Here is a 15,982-nt window from a genome sequence, read left to right on the forward strand (position 1 = left end):
GGTCTGCATGCACCATGCAGAGGTCAAACCTTTTGGCTTTGTCAGTGCTTGTTTATGTGAAATGTGTACTAAACACTGGAATTTCGGCATACTGTTGTAGTGATCAACATTAAAAATTATCAGGCCTTACAAATGGGGGCATTTAAGTTTTTTTCTGACATGGTAGGCAGATAATTTCAGTATGGCTGCCTCACATTTTTTTTTATTCTGGTATCAACGTGCTAGCACCCAGAAAAAATGTGTCTGGCTGAACAGTAGCAGGCTGCTATAGCATGGTACCAGAGGGAAATCTTACTGTGCATAGCCCTACATTTTGCTAACCATCCTACGGTTCGCTGGCCATCAGCCTGTGCTTCCTTCCCTTCTGAGGCCCTTATCACTAGTGGACATTTTACTTCCTGTTACTTTCCTTACCAAGGATGTCTAGAATGAGATGACCCTTTCATGTTTATCCTCCTTGAATAAAGTTAATAAGCAAGTAGAAACACATCTAGATTTTACACAACTCCAAGTGCCATGATACTTTGCCCTGCTTTAACTGGGCATTTCCTTTGTATAAGATACCCCCCCCCCCTCCCAGTGATCAATGCTTGCTATTTCAACTTCTTTTTCAAATTAAGAAGACTTGATATTTCAGAATCTTCAGGAACGTGGATTATTATTTTTCTTTCGCAATCATTGTTAGCGTTTCAGTTTTCATTTGGCATTTTTGAACTCAGATCGAAACTTATCATTGACATTACTTAACAAGCGCCGAAGAAACCGCTATTCAAGTGAATTATTTCATTATTAATAAAACGCGATGAGCTGTGGAAAAGTTAATTTGTTTGGATTTTCAATCACACAGTGAAATTACGCTATGAAGTAAGTGCTGTAGTGAAAAAAGATTACAAGACACTTTCATCCCAAGAAGGCTCTCACTGTGTGGTTATTTCCTTTAGAGGGAAACATTGACTTTTCTCTCTGTACATTTCCTGAAAGATAAATAAGAATCTTATTTTTGGAAAGCCTATTTCTCTTTTGGAAGGAAAGATTTTCAATAAATGTATTGAATTTATCAGTGGCATTATATGTACATATTTCTAGATCATTATTGAAGTTAACATACACACACACACTGCGCTAACCTTTCATACATTTATCATTTCAGGCCTCCTTCGCAGCCGTTCCTTTCTCACCTCCTTCCCTTTGGCTGGCATTTCAGGAGTCCTCTGGTGAATTCATCTAGGAAACCAATGGTGCCTGGAGGTGGGTCCATTCTTAGCATTGTGCCATTCCTGAGAAATGTCAGATTATTTCGAGATAAACCTGATACGCCTGACACAGAATTACCATTACCTGGGCCCAGGTAATTCCAGGAAGCACAATTAATGTGGATTATAATTTACTGGGAAATAATATTCAGCACTCACATTTAGTTTGCCCATTTCCTGATTTCCCTGGTATTCCACCCAGAGAGTTTGGGCCCCATTATGAGTTTGGCGGATGGAAAACTCAGTCCGCCAAACTTCCGACAGCTTGGCCGCCGCCAATGCAGAGACCTCCGTGCCAGGGCTATTATGGGTTTCCTGCTAAGTCGGCAGGCAGAAACCTAAGTTTCGGCCCACTGGCCTAGGGGGAAACAGGCTACAGCATTGTCTCTGGTTCGTATTCGAGCCTGTGGCAATGCTGTCGGCTGCAGGGCGCAGCAGCAAAGCTGACAGTGAACATTGCAATGGTGCTGGCCAGGGGGGTCCCTGCACAGCCCATGTCAAGTGCATGGGCAGTGCAGGGGCCCCTCTGTGGCCCCCTGCACCTGTTCTCCACCAGCTGTTTCATGACGGTGCTACTGCCATGAAACCGCTGGCGGCGAACAAGGTGGTAAACCCAAGGGCAGCGCTGCTTACAGCACTGCCCTGGCAGATTAGGATCTCCGCCACCACAAAACTGCTGGGATTCTAGATTCTGGTGGAGCTGGCAGTTCTCTGGAGGTCCAACCACCAGGGTTGTAATGTATATATCTATAGACCTCCACACTCGTAATGTGGCCCTTTGTCTGGTTGCATGCAGCAGGTAAAATACCCAGCTGCAGTATTCATGCAAAATGTATAATTCTGATGAAGCAGGTAAATCCAATTACCAGCCCCTTAGGGATTTATGGGCCACTCATAATCAAGGCCTTGGGGCTGTACTGCCAAGCCAAAAATCTGTGAATTAATGCTGGTCACTCCTCTCACTTTAGCCAAGGTATTTTTCAGCAGTAATGGTGCACAGGAAAGAGCAGACACTTTTATTAGTGTCCTTGGGTGTTTCCACCAATAGCACTAAATATTACTAGACTCACTTCACTTTTCCCATTATTGTAAAGGTGGGGGCTGGGGTCTGTAGAAAGGAGCTGAAACCTAATGGGTCTCAGCAGGAACCAATGTATTCAGACATTTGAAACCCTGCCAGGGTAAATCTTTCTCTGTGTCAGCCTTATGTTGTCACAGCATATGGCACTCAAAGTCTTGACATATGCTACTCTCACAATAGTGACACAATGAATGTAAGATCCACTGAGGATGTAATGGAATAGCAGTAGATTAGCAGTAGATTAGTCAAGCCTTTATGGTAGCATTTCAGTCAAATCCCCACATGGGTTATTCATTACTTCATTAAGGTGTAGAAAAACATCAATTATTAACAATTTTCAGTATCTGCAGTATTTTTTACAGAAATATGTAATCTCCGTGTCAATGATGTACATACCTATCCATGGTGTTAAGAAATTGTAGGTCCAGGCTTTGGGATCTGAAAATGTGAACATTACAAGTCAGCCTCTGAGTGATACAAATCATTCACATTGACTGCAAAATTTGGTTTTGACTTTTTTTTCCCTGTATTTTCTCTCACTCCAGAGTGGGATTTGAAACACTTATCCCCTGGTCTGTCAGTCTCCACTTTTATTACAAAACTCCTGTTTGGCTATATACAAGGATCTATCAGGGAACTCAGAGCCTGATTTAGATGGGATACCAGTCTAAAGCCGAAAGCCAAAAAAACGATGAACAGATTTAAATCACACTTGTCAGGAATGCAAAACTTTACTCCGAAAGTTTGCTTTTTGATGTGGTGTAAATCCATCCAAAAGGTGCAGAACAGGATTTAAAAGGATAACACTTTAAATTTGATTTTGATTTTTTTTTAGACATTTGGCTGGAAGCCCTCAAGGCCACAATCAGGGATTTTAAACAGTGCTGAATGGAAACAAGATGTAACAAGTTAAGTAACATTTTCACATAGCTGTTATATAATTTTCAATTTTTTTTATTACCAAACCTAAGTATGCCTCCCTCTGCTTTGCAAGGCCTTTAGCTGTCCTGGGCATAGGGGGTGATGGCGGGGCATGTGCCTAAACCCCTGCAACAGGCCCATCCCATGCCGCGCAAGGAACCCCAACAGCTGGCCAACCTCCCTTTGCTGGCCAAACCCCCTTGGCTGCACAATAACTCACAGACATGTACCAAAACTTTTTTTTTTGCCCCACATTTATCTAGGAATTTTGTGGTATTCTCCGGAATTTCCACACTGAGTACTGCAAGAGCACAGTGGGTCTGAAGGGTCTGGGGACGGGGAGGATCCCTCAGCTACCTCCCCCACCCCACAAAGACATGGAATCAGGATGCCCCTGCCCTGCTCCCTTGCAGTTTTTTCTTTATTTTCAGGACATGAAGACCAAATCCCTGGGTCCTAAAATGGAAGCTGCAACAATTCCCTTCATGTTGCAGCTAGCCAATCACATCCTTCTATTCCATGAGACCAGTCTTGGTCTTGCGGACCCAGCCAATCAGTATGCTTCATTTGCCATCTTGTACCTCAGCACTGTCTCAGTACTCCCTTGGTAGTATTGCGTTGCTAGACATTTATACATTTGGAAGTTTAAGTCCTGCAACAAGGCTCAAAGGATTTACACTGAATCTAAAAAAAGTGCATGCATGCTTTCTCGGTGAAAATCTAGGTTTCTGCCAAATTTGGTGTAATTCCCTTCACTCGTTTTAGTTATAGCATTTTCTGTCTCTCACTCTCATTCTATCCCTCTCCGTTTCTCTATAGCTACATAGATCGACAGATAGATAATTCTATAGATAAAACATATGACTAGAATTTCTATGATTTTTTAACATAAAGTATTACTGTGTTACCATACAGAAAGCCACTTTCCTGCTACCCATGACAGTCCCTTTGTCCAACCCCCGCCACCCCCCAGGCAGCCCAACACAAGCTACTCACGGCCTTTGGCCTTAAGTGCTGAAGCTCCTTTCCAAGCCTCCCCATGTGCAAAGCCTTTTCTTTGATATTTGTGGCATTTTGCAATTAAGGCCCGTATTTATACTTTTTTTGCGCCGCATTTGCGTCGTTTTTTGACGCAAAAACGGTGCAAACTTGCAAAATGCCATTGTATTTTGTAGGTTTGCGCCGTTTTACGCCAAAAAGCGGCGCAAATGCGGCGCTAAAAAAAGTATAAATACGGGCCTAAGTCTTCATAATTTTTCTTCCCAAAAATAAAATCTGGGTCAAATTTGTGTTCTTTTTCCCTCATGTTGAATTTATTATGTACAAACATGCATCAATTCATAAGGTGAACTCCAATGGCTATGAAGGAAAACTATGCATTTTTTAAATGTGCCACAGAATCTGAGTGCAGGAGTATTGGTTATTCGTACAGCACTCGAGGAAGCCTACCATTTCCAAACATTGCTGAAAACTTGACAGCTAGAAAAGTCCCTGGTGCTGTGTCCTGAATAGCTCCCACCTATTTTCTTACCTATAATTCCCTACAAATGTCAAACTTTAGCAATGATAACAGACTTTCCTGTGAGAGAGAGTTCTGGAATCGGCAAGGATTGACAAAAACACAACCACCCAGCGCTTCCCCACTTCTGATACAAATGTCACCACAACATCTGGGGTTGGTAGGTTTCCATGTGTGCCCTCTGACCCTTTGTCCAAATACCACAGCTACCTGCAATCCCACAAAAGACAGACATTTAAAGGAAAAATATTAATGTCCCAATGTTTCATTTTGGAGTCTTTCCTGTGGTGGGTAATTGACCTGTCCGCGGACAGAAGATTAGAAAAAGCATTAGGTGGCTAAAACTCTAACACCTAATTGCCTTTAGTGACACAAAAAATGTTAGTACCTACATTCAGTTTTCCTAATTAAATTTGAAAATATTTTAAAATAGTGTGCTGTGTTTGGAGTAGCTTGTTCACCAAGGAGGAGTCACTCTGTTAAAGGGTTCCTGGAGACCATGACAGTATGGTGCTTATTTACAAGCGGCCTGTGCCACCGGTGCTCACTTTTTGTGACTCCGCGGCGGCGCAGGCTGCTGACCCATATCTACAAGGCCATGTAAAGCCAATTTGCATGCCTTTTTATGGCCTTGTAGAAATGGAGTAAGGAAATGCAGTGCAAGTCTCTACATTGTCTTACTTTCCATTGGGAGGCGTTTGCATGGGTGTTGCACTGGTGTTCCCATGCAACGTCCATGGAGTTTGATGCATTTGCAGGTTTTCAAGGTTCTGTAAACCTGGGAATGCGTCAAAAGTGATGCAATGGACGGAAATATCTGTATTTCTCCCCGTTCTTTCCTCTTTCTATGTGGACTGCATTTTACAGCACAAATAGAAAGAGGGAACACCTCTTGTGATTGTTTTGTGTGCAGGAAGGTGCCCCTTCCTGCACAAAAACAATCATGCCCGTGTGGCCTAAATTTGTGCGGCAGCTAAGGGGGAAAAGACAGGAATGTGCTGCACCTTGTAGATATGACACATTCCTGTCCTTTTGTTTTGACAGAAGGCAAGCAAGAAGGCTTGAGGCACTGCTCTGCGTCAAAATGTTGTAAATTAGGCCGTAAATGTTATTTTCTAGACCATAAATGTTTATTTCTTACCTCCTCTGCCAAGTAACGTTTTGGCATAGTCAGCCCGGTTGATGAATAGCACAGGTAAAAAGTTCCCAAACCAGATAGGATGTCCGTATGGATATTGTTCTGACCAGAGGATTAATTTATCTAAATCAGCCCCGTCCTGCTGAAACTGCAAAACACAGAAAACAATATTTTAATGATAAGTATTGTTCAAAGATCATCAAATGTTTCAAATTAGTGATGGGGGCACAGAATATTAACTTGCATTCTGCATTAAATGGACAGGAAAATGACTCCAGTTTCATTTCATTTTGCCTTTTCCTGTTTATGATATTTAATTAGTAAAATAATATGCACAGTAAACCAGCAAAGAAGACAAACTTCAAAACAATATATAGTGATTATTTACATGTTATAAAATGTTTTGACTTGTGCAATAACATTTTAAACGTTTAATTTGAAAAATGTTTGGTATCAGCCAGTTAAATTCATTCCCTTCCTTGAAAAGTTGAGAAACAGCCTTTACGTGAGGGCCGAACCACGCGCTGCACTTACAACACGGTCATTACATCGGATGCGTCTTTACCACACATTCCTTTACCATGCATGTCATTACAACGACATTCCCTACTGTTGCGTAGACTGGAGTTGGAATAGTAAATTATTCGGCTCTAAAGTCCAGTGCTTTCCCTAAGGCATGTCATTGTAATGATATGCGTGGTAAAGGAATGCATGTTAAAGACGCATTCATTGTAATGACGGCGGAGTAATGGCATGCGTTGTAATGGCATGCATTCTTTGGACATACAACTGAAAAGTTATAAACCTACATAGGTTTTTCAGAAAATGTTATGATTGATTACCAAATATCAGGATGTTTTAACAGCCAAGGCTAATTTTATTATTTATTATAACATATCTAGACCCTGATTCAAAGTGGGTCAGAAAGGGAGAATGTATTTATCATACCTGGCAAATAACTCTTATTCCAAGTTTTCCTCAGGACAAGTTAGAATTAAATTCAGAATCTTGTTCTTTCAGCAAAAAAGGATGTTTTGGAATTCACTTCAGTTTTTCTCCTGTAAATTTCAGCGACTTGGACTGGATGAAATTTACCAGGGGAAATTGTGAGGGTGCCATGATTACAGCAAATTTCAGAATTCCAAATTAAACACAATTAGGACTTTGGAAAGGATCAGTATTTACTGGCCCACCAGGAATCAGGGTCATTAACATTTTTTCAAATGTTGGTATTAGTTAAAGGTTCTGTACATTTTCTGTACTATTTTACTATGCAATCCCAATGTTCATAAAATGTATTTTAATTGTGTAAGTTTAAAAAGAAATTGATTGGAAGGAGGTTAATACTACTATTTATAACATTTTAGCAGCCAACACTAGCCTTTTTAAGTCTCTGCTATAGTGAGATTCAGATGTCCCCTGATATCCCCTGGATAATCCCAGATGTGTAAGCCAGGTCCTTCGTTTACAATATACATATGTTGCTGTCTATTTCACTGTCTTGTTCTTCATTACATAACTTTTATCCATATTATTGTGTTTGTCTCCCCCAGGAGCTTTACGTCTCACATCATTCTCCTTGGATGAGTTTTAGCCTTCCACTGCTTAATTGAGGGGGTATTTTATATTTTGCTTTCATCACTCCATGAGAGTAAATGTGTATTCTTGCTTTCTTCCACATGTGCTGCTTCATCACATCCCTCCATCTGCTCCCCCTTAAGCTCATATGTTGCTTTCCACAGCCCATCCATCTTGATTTTTTCTTCATTTATTTTAAATATCCATAATGTATCATTTAATTCACTGCATAACACATACCCTATAATTGCTTCCCCACACTTCCCCTTCAAATTTATTTTTTATTTTTTTATAAACAGATATTATTGTTTTTTAAAAGAAAAATGGAAGGGAAAGCAGCTGGTGAAAGAAAACTCAAAACAACTTGCACAGGTAAGTACATTGAGCTCCAGATCCAGTGTACACTGACATTAAACCAGTCCATGTGACAGATGTCATATCTACTTCCAAGCATAGCATCGGGAGGCACCCATCCCCACTGGTCTACAGGAGTAATCCTAGCCACCCTCCCACACCTTCTAATGATTCCGTGGACAGCCCCTTGACTCTTAGACCAGTTTTTCTTGGTTCACGACCAGTCCACCCCGCCCCTCCATTTCTGAACGGACGGGCCTGTAGATGATTTCCAGGCAGCTGCAATGTCTTTTTTGGTGACCAACGGGGCCGTATCCACAAAAGCACGATTTGCTTCCGTGCCCCTCAGTTCTTCCATCATACCCAATAACACTAGTTTGGCAGACAGCTGCTGCTCCTGTCCCAGCACAGCGTTCAGTTCATGTGTTATCTCTCCCCAATAGACCTGCATCACCGGACGGGGACCACATCATGTGAAACAAATTGGGTGGTTCCCCTGCACATTACCGGTACTGAGCGGTGGGGCGAAGACCCGCCCGAGTCAGCCTGTCAGGAGTCAGATAGGCCCTGTGTAGGTAGTAAAACTGCACCGCGTGAAGTCTCGCCGACACCGCCAGTGCTCTAGGCGCCATCAGTGCCTCCACCCATTCAGTCTCCTCAAACGATCCCACCCACGACTCTCACCTGTTCCTATTTGGCTCCAGACTGCCCGGGGCATTATTGACTAGCATTTTATAAATTTGGGAAACACCTTTCCCCCCTAAATTACCCATGAGCAACTTGGCTTCAAGTGGACTTAATTCTGGTATCGGGTCAGCGGGGGTCAAATGAGTGCCCAGGGCATGTCGGAGCTGGAGGTACCTGAAAAAGTGTGCTAGACAGTTGAAAATCAGCCTGTAGCTCCTGAAAGGATTTCATTGTGTCCCCTTTCCATACATCTCCCACTTATGGTATACCGAGCAAACCAGTCCAATGCCGCTGATTCACTCAGCCACTTCCCATTTCACAGCGGGGTCGGTCGGGTGACAGCAGCATTCCACTGGGTATGCCGCAGTGCCACCCACCACGCAAGGAAGACCACTCTAGTTACCGACTCCATGTCCCTGGGGAGCGACGAGCCATATAGGAAATCTAGGATACGGGGGAAGCCCAACGTCTCCAGTTCCACCCGGTAGGCCGGGTCTGCCCACCCTCCAGTAAACCAATCATGCACAACCAGAAGCTGGGTCGCCAGATAGTATACATATAAATCAGCCATGCCCAGTCCCCCATCATACACCCCCCTCCGACAGTGCCGTTCGGCCACCTGATATCTCGCCCCGTTCCAAAGAAATGAGGTGGTGGCTTTCTCCAAGGCCTTGAACCAAGAACTTGGGATTGGAAGTGGAAGTAGAAAGTTTTGGAATACATACAAGAGTTGTGGTAGCACCATCATTTTATATAGGGCAACACGGCCCAGAACATTCAACGGCAGTGTTTGCCATCTTTGCTAGTCTGCCTTCGTGCTAGCTAAGAGCGGGCCAAGTTTCTGGCCCATGTGAGTTCAGGAAGAAGGGCTACCCAAATACCAAGATATTTAAAACTTAGCCTGCGCAAGGGTACCACACGCTGCCAGTCAACGTAGTCTCGCAAAGTCGCTAGAGGCACCAACACAGATTTAGCTGGGTTCATTTTGAGCCCTGACGCCTCTTCATAACATCGTAGAAGATGGAAGCTTTGCAGGCCCATCACACTGGGCTCTTCCATATATAACAGAACGTCGCATACTGGGCCACTCTGTCCTCAGAGGAAGGCCCCCATCTCCAGCCACGGTATAGTGGATCTATCCTAATCAATTGTACCAGGGGCTCGTTAGCCAAAGCAAAAAGGAGAAGGGACAGAGGGCAGCTCTGGTGCGTGCCCCGACGGACAGAGAGGACCGAGGACAGGGTACCATTGACCTGCACACGTGCCGTGGGGTTGGCGTACAATGCTTGGACCAGGCGGCAAAACCTCATCCCAAAGCCCGCTCGCTGAAGCACCAAAAAAGAGACACCCTGAGTCCACCGTATCGAAGACCTTTCTGAAGTCAATAAATAGGAGAGTGAGGTCCTGGGGCAGCCGGTGGCGCTCAGCCAGGGCCACATACAACCGAAGAACATAGTGTTGTGTGCTGCGAGCGGCCATAAAACCACATTGGTCAGGATGTATCAGCAGGGGCAGCACCTTTTTAAGACTGGGGTCTAGGATCGTGGCCTAAATTTTAACTTCACTATTAATCAGAGATATCGGTCTGTAATCAGCACAATGTGACGGCGGCTGGGTTTTGGGAAGCACCACAATAGTGGCTATGTCCAGCCCCTCCGGGAATGAGCTCTGGTGGTCCACCTCCGCATATAATGCCGAGAGACATGGTACCAGGTCCTCCTGTAACACCTTATAGTAATCCGATGGAAATCCATCGGGTCCTGGGGTCTTACCCGTCCCCAGCGTGGAGACGGCTTCCCTGATTTCTTCCTCACTGAAAGGTTCGTCAAGCAGCTTCACCTCCGTCGGAGGCAACCTCGGAGGGGGATATACTCCAAGAACTGACAGGCACGATCGGGAACAATCGTTGCCGAAGCCTGGTATAGCGCCCTGTGATACCGGGCAAAAGCGTCGGCTATGTCTTGTTGTACGGAGACGCGGACCCCCTGTTCGTTATAAATTTTGGGAATAATCCTAGAATGTTTTTTAAAAAAAATTACATTTATGTTTTTGTTGTATTTGCTGCTTCCTCCTTCCTTAAAATATGCTTTCACACACATTGTTTTAGTTTACCACCCTTAGTGTCAGTTTTTCAAACACGTCATGCACCGCATCTACACAAATATGGTGCTGTCTCTCTCTTCCCCTGTGATGGTGCTCATGCACACACTCTTGCACCATCGCACAAGGGTGTGCGCTTTATATATAGCATTGGTTTTGTACTGCAAGGCTACCCTTTCAGTAAAAAGAACCTATGGTTAGACTAATTTTAAAAACGTTTCCAGCATTGGTAGCGTGCAATACAATAAATTCCACATGCAGTGTTGGAAACGTCAGGAGCAGTAAAAACATTTCACCTTCTTAATGCCTGCTTCGAAGAGGCATTATTTTTCAGCATGAAGTGATGTCTACTATTGTTAGTAGACAGTGCATAGAGTGACAAACCAAAGGAAGCCGCATGGGGAGCACCCATGTACCACCCATGCAATGATCCATTTACGTAGTGTAACAAAAGTAGTGCAAAGTGCTATTTGCATCATGTTTTGGCAACTTTTGCACTGGAAAGTAAACAGTTTATCAACACATTGCACAGGTATGTGTCACTTTTTGTGACTTTATACCAGCACAAAACCTTTATAAATCTGTCTGCCATCTTGGAAAATGAAACAAAATGGCGGCTCTGCCATGAAGCTTCTGCATGTATGTGTCATGTTGCAGGCATGAATGTGTCACACCACATGCTTGCATTTGGAAGAGTCATGATACATGCCAGCAAATGGGTTTCCTCACTAGGAAGCCCATTCCAAAATTTCCAAGCATTTGTCATGATGCATACATTTGTATGCCAGTACTAACATGCATTAGCAAAGCCAATAGTTTAGCCATTTAAAGTTCAGACATCTGGCCTTGCCAATGCTTGTTCAAAATCTGTAAACGCTGATTCTAATTTATTATATACTGCATTGTAACATTATTGCTATTATCATAATATTATTGGTATCACTTAAATTATTATTTTTAGCACTGGCAATAGTATTATTTCACCACTTGATTAATAATCGTTTGACCCTCAGCAATACATAACTGTGTAATTTAAAAAAAATAATGGATTGCAAAACCTAAAGTGTACAATGTGCTGCCAATTTACATGTTCCCACACACTTCCCATTGTATCCTGTGATTCATAATCTGATTTCAAGAATATACTACCCCGCATATAATACTGTTCGATGGACAGCACATCCTGTCTGATGTGGTCCGGTTCCAACAATAAAATGTGTCCTCTGTACCTATGAGCATACACCCTTGTATACCTACCACTAAAATGAAATGCCATATGTTATTACTAGTTTAACGTTTTAAAATGATATCACTATTGTCTACTGTGTAATGCATTTAATAATAGCTGTTATGTTATTTATTTATAATAATAGCTGTTATGTAATTTAATTATCATTTTATTATGGTAGATCAATAATTTATACATACATTGAAGATATTTGGCATCATTCAGAAATGAAGAGCCTTTGAATCTGAGTTATTACTAAAGCAGATTCTCCACTGCCTATCTACCTGGTTTGAAGATGTGAATTTTCATGAACTGAGAATGCTCACAAAAGCAGAATCAGAAGGGGAAACAAATTATTTTCTATGTCTAGTCAGAAAGTGTAAATAATTGGGTGACTGACTGAAGTAAGTGAAAACCTTCTCAAGCACCAACCAAAATTATTCTCAGGATGAAGTCAGAAGCAAACATTAAATTAACCTGCGTGCAACCATTGGGTATCTTGGCACATAACAGTCAGGCTTAACTCAGAAGCAATGTGGAAATTATTTGCGCAACACTTCAAACAGTAACACAGTGAAAACAAACCACAAACGGAGCCCACACCAAATTTAGAAAAATGTAGTCATCTTTAATGAATAAAACAAGTCCAAAATGACAAAATCTAATCAGTAGAACCAGAGATATTTGATTTGAAAGGTTTTAGTAAAGATAGCACCAACCGTGGATATTTGGTTGGCTGGACCAGAACAAAGTCACAAGTTGAGGCCGACCGTGATATGTGTTAGGACATTTCATTACAATTCCAAAGACACCAAACATGAACTGCTTACCTGCTCCCATTTGGACATTACAGCTTGTTAGATGTAAGAAGGTACCTCCAATGTCATCCTATGGGAGAGGTAGGCCTTGCAGTAATGAAAAAACAACTTAAGAGTTTTTCACTACCAGCACATATAAAACTTAAAAGTATATGTCCTACCTTTCAAACACATTGCAAATACAGGTTGCAATGGCAAGCTGAGGCTTGTTTAAAGGGCTATTTAAGTGGGTGGCACGAATAGTGCTGCAGGCCCACTAGTAGCATTTAATTTATAGGCTGTGGGCACATGTAGTCACTATACTAGGGACTTATAAGTAAATTAAATATGCCAAATGGGGATAAGCCAATATTACAATGTTTTAAGGAGGGAGCACATGCACTGGTTAGCAGGGATAAAGTGCAGAGTTTTAAGCCAGCAAAAATGAGATCAGCATAAAATAGAGGAGAAAGTCATTGGGGGGAAGACCACTCTAAATCTGACAGATCTAACAGTGAGTATCCACAGCACAACAACACTGGAACTCATAGTCTGATAAGTCTAGTCAGAGGATGTGGGTACCATTAGATAGCATACACTTACATTTGGAATGTGAAGGGTAAATTATCCAACACATGAAACAATCTAAGGACCTGTCTCCCATGCTATAGTATGCACACACTCTGAGCAGGTCGGTGCACACTACTTCAAAGTGCAACACCTCTATATTGCACTCAACACACAGTGTCACTATTTAATCTCACCTGCTCCTTTATTAATGCACATTGACTGGAATCCCCAACCTTTTTTTGGGGGAGGGGGTTGATCTTCTGACTGGAGGTTCAATGTAGTAGCATACATGCATAAGGCATGGTCCGAAGCTTCGGCTATTTATATGTGCACATAGGAATAAACAGTGAATGTATTGATCCATTACACCACTCTGGAAACCCAGGAGGTTTTGGGGAATCCTTTTGGCCAACTAAAAAAATAAAATACTATATTACATGCTTAAAGGGAAGCAGAGATTTCATAATTTTCATGTGCACAGCACCAACAACATCTAGCTTCCATTCTTAGAAAATAATGATAAGAAAGGGAGCCCAATTTCCTGTCCACTTTTCAGTCCCCATCTTAAGAAGATTCTGGCAGGCCTCTGTCACCTTGCCACTCTCATACTCCCCATGACACAATCCTATTAAACTCTAAGGAAATTACCTGATTTCTCTTCTTACCCAAATACCTTTACCAGTTGCTATTTGGCTACCCCAGCATAGAGATTACCACTAGTCACACGACTGCTGAAAAAGCCTTAGTTGAATCCAGTGACCTAGCATCTTCTCAGTTACTAGCCAACTATCCTCTCTGGCAAAACTAGTGCAAAGCAGAGCAACAACTCAAATGCAGAGTCAATCTCCTAACATTTTAGACCACTGTCAAATAGGTTAGTAACCTAAAATGAGCACCAAATTGGTACCAATTTCAGTTCTTGATGAGATGATACTGAAGACAGATTGCAAATGTGTCGATGCACTTATTTTGTCTATCATTTCAGGTGCATTCAACATGGCCTACCACCCACTTTTCCGTCAGTGCTTTTTGGATCGTAGCCTTCACAGCATACACATGAATAATATGATTGCCACCTTTTGGGGGAAAATAATATGTTGCCTTGTCTTTATTTAAAACTTCACCCAAACTGGTTACGTGGATGTGTGGCCATTGCTTTACAAGTGTTTTCAGTGACCATTTGCTAAGCTTCTGCACTCAAATTTACTGTGCCTTTGTTCTTATATACATAGCAAATACAAATCATGGTGACCTTAAAAGATTCTAAAATGCAACTCTGAACTATCAATATTCAATAACGATCAGCAAAGGAGTACACACTCTTACTTTTTAAGCCCTAACAAAGCTGAAATCCTGTGCACCACAGTAAACACTCCCTAGGCTTTATCCTGTAAGATGTTCAACTCTCACCTAACAATATTTGTGGTTCCTCACTCCTACAGGCAATTGCCTAGGATCCCTCTACAGTCTGAACTCTGAGCAGTCTCCTTTTTGACCCTCCAAAAGATGCTGGTCCTGAAAGATATATACTTCAGACCCCTCTGTCTGGTACATTCAGCCTTCTAGGAAACTGTGAAAGCTTTCAGGTCACGTTTAGGCTCTGACCAACTTCACCAAGTGCCAGTAACCTCTAATTACAGACAGTGAGCGGCAAAAACAGCAGCAACTCTTTTATTTTGAAAAGTGGCACATGTTTGGAGTTCTCTTTGGAGAGGTGAATTTAACCATATGACAATAGACAAGGTGCTTAAAAAAGAGACTTTTCTGATGATAATCATTAGGTGCAGCTGTTGGTAGAGTGTTCCACACGTGTAAAGGAGGTAGAACTGATTGATTACAAAATACACGCTCCGTCACTCAAGAGCAGTGACAGCTAGCAACCACGATAACTACTGCTCATGTCCAACTGTCACCACTAGAATCCCCCCAACACTCACACTCTAAGAACACATTCTATCCCTACAGACCCATTACATCACAAACAATACATCCCACACACCTTCCCCAAATATTATAAAAAACATAAATAAATGCCATGGCAAAATATTGCATGAACAGAAGAAACATAATAGATACTTTTTTCCAAACATAGTTAATAAGAACTGAGATTAACACTCTAAAAAATAACATGGAAATGGTATCATCTCCTCTCAAACTCCTTAAGGTGATTCAGTAGTTCTTTCTCCTTCGCACTCCGAAATACGACATATGACCACCCCATAACTTTTGAATTCCACTTCCATCCGCCACATACTCCTGAACGATCTCACATACTCCGGAATTTAATTCAGTTTCTGGACATACATCTTCCCCCATCTTGTATCCACTCACATAATCATGTATACCACACTTAAATTCACTCCCTGTTCTGACATAATTGTACAAACTCAGATGATGCAAATTCAACACCCTTCCATCCTCACCCTTCTCCACAAATCCAAGCTTCCTCACATGCATATACTGAGCAAGGATATATCAGGCATTTTCTTTTCTTTGTTAAACCTGTTTCTAATTTGCGCCTGATAACCTTCCATGTTTTTGTTCAATCTCTGACCTACCACCTACTTCCTTCTTAACTGTAACCACCATGGCATACGTTTTGAGGAGGGCTTCCTTTCCCTTAACACTTCAAATGGCACTCTACCAGTCATTGAATGGGGGGGAATCCTATATGATAGCAACATGCTTTGAAGAGCCTTCTTCCAGGGAAACCCAGATTTTATCGCCAATTGAATAGCCTCACCGACAACCCTACT

The 15,982-nt window shown here is 42.2% G+C and overlaps 1 protein-coding gene across 1 annotated transcript in view; it reads right to left on the bottom strand.

The window, feature by feature from the left end:
* Positions 1 to 15,982, bottom strand: part of LOC138293484 (cytochrome P450 4B1-like) — a 186,209-nt gene that overhangs the window by 121,976 nt on the left and 48,251 nt on the right. Inside the window, exons 2-3 of the mRNA XM_069232723.1 lie at positions 5,916 to 6,060; positions 2,731 to 2,772 (exon numbers count right to left, since the gene is read on the bottom strand). Of these exons, the coding sequence (XP_069088824.1) occupies positions 2,731 to 2,772; positions 5,916 to 6,060 (187 nt within the window). The remainder of the gene's footprint in view (positions 1 to 2,730; positions 2,773 to 5,915; positions 6,061 to 15,982) is intronic.

This window comes from Pleurodeles waltl, chromosome 4_2 (assembly GCF_031143425.1).
Source record: "Pleurodeles waltl isolate 20211129_DDA chromosome 4_2, aPleWal1.hap1.20221129, whole genome shotgun sequence".
Classification (NCBI taxonomy): Eukaryota; Metazoa; Chordata; class Amphibia; order Caudata; family Salamandridae; genus Pleurodeles; species Pleurodeles waltl.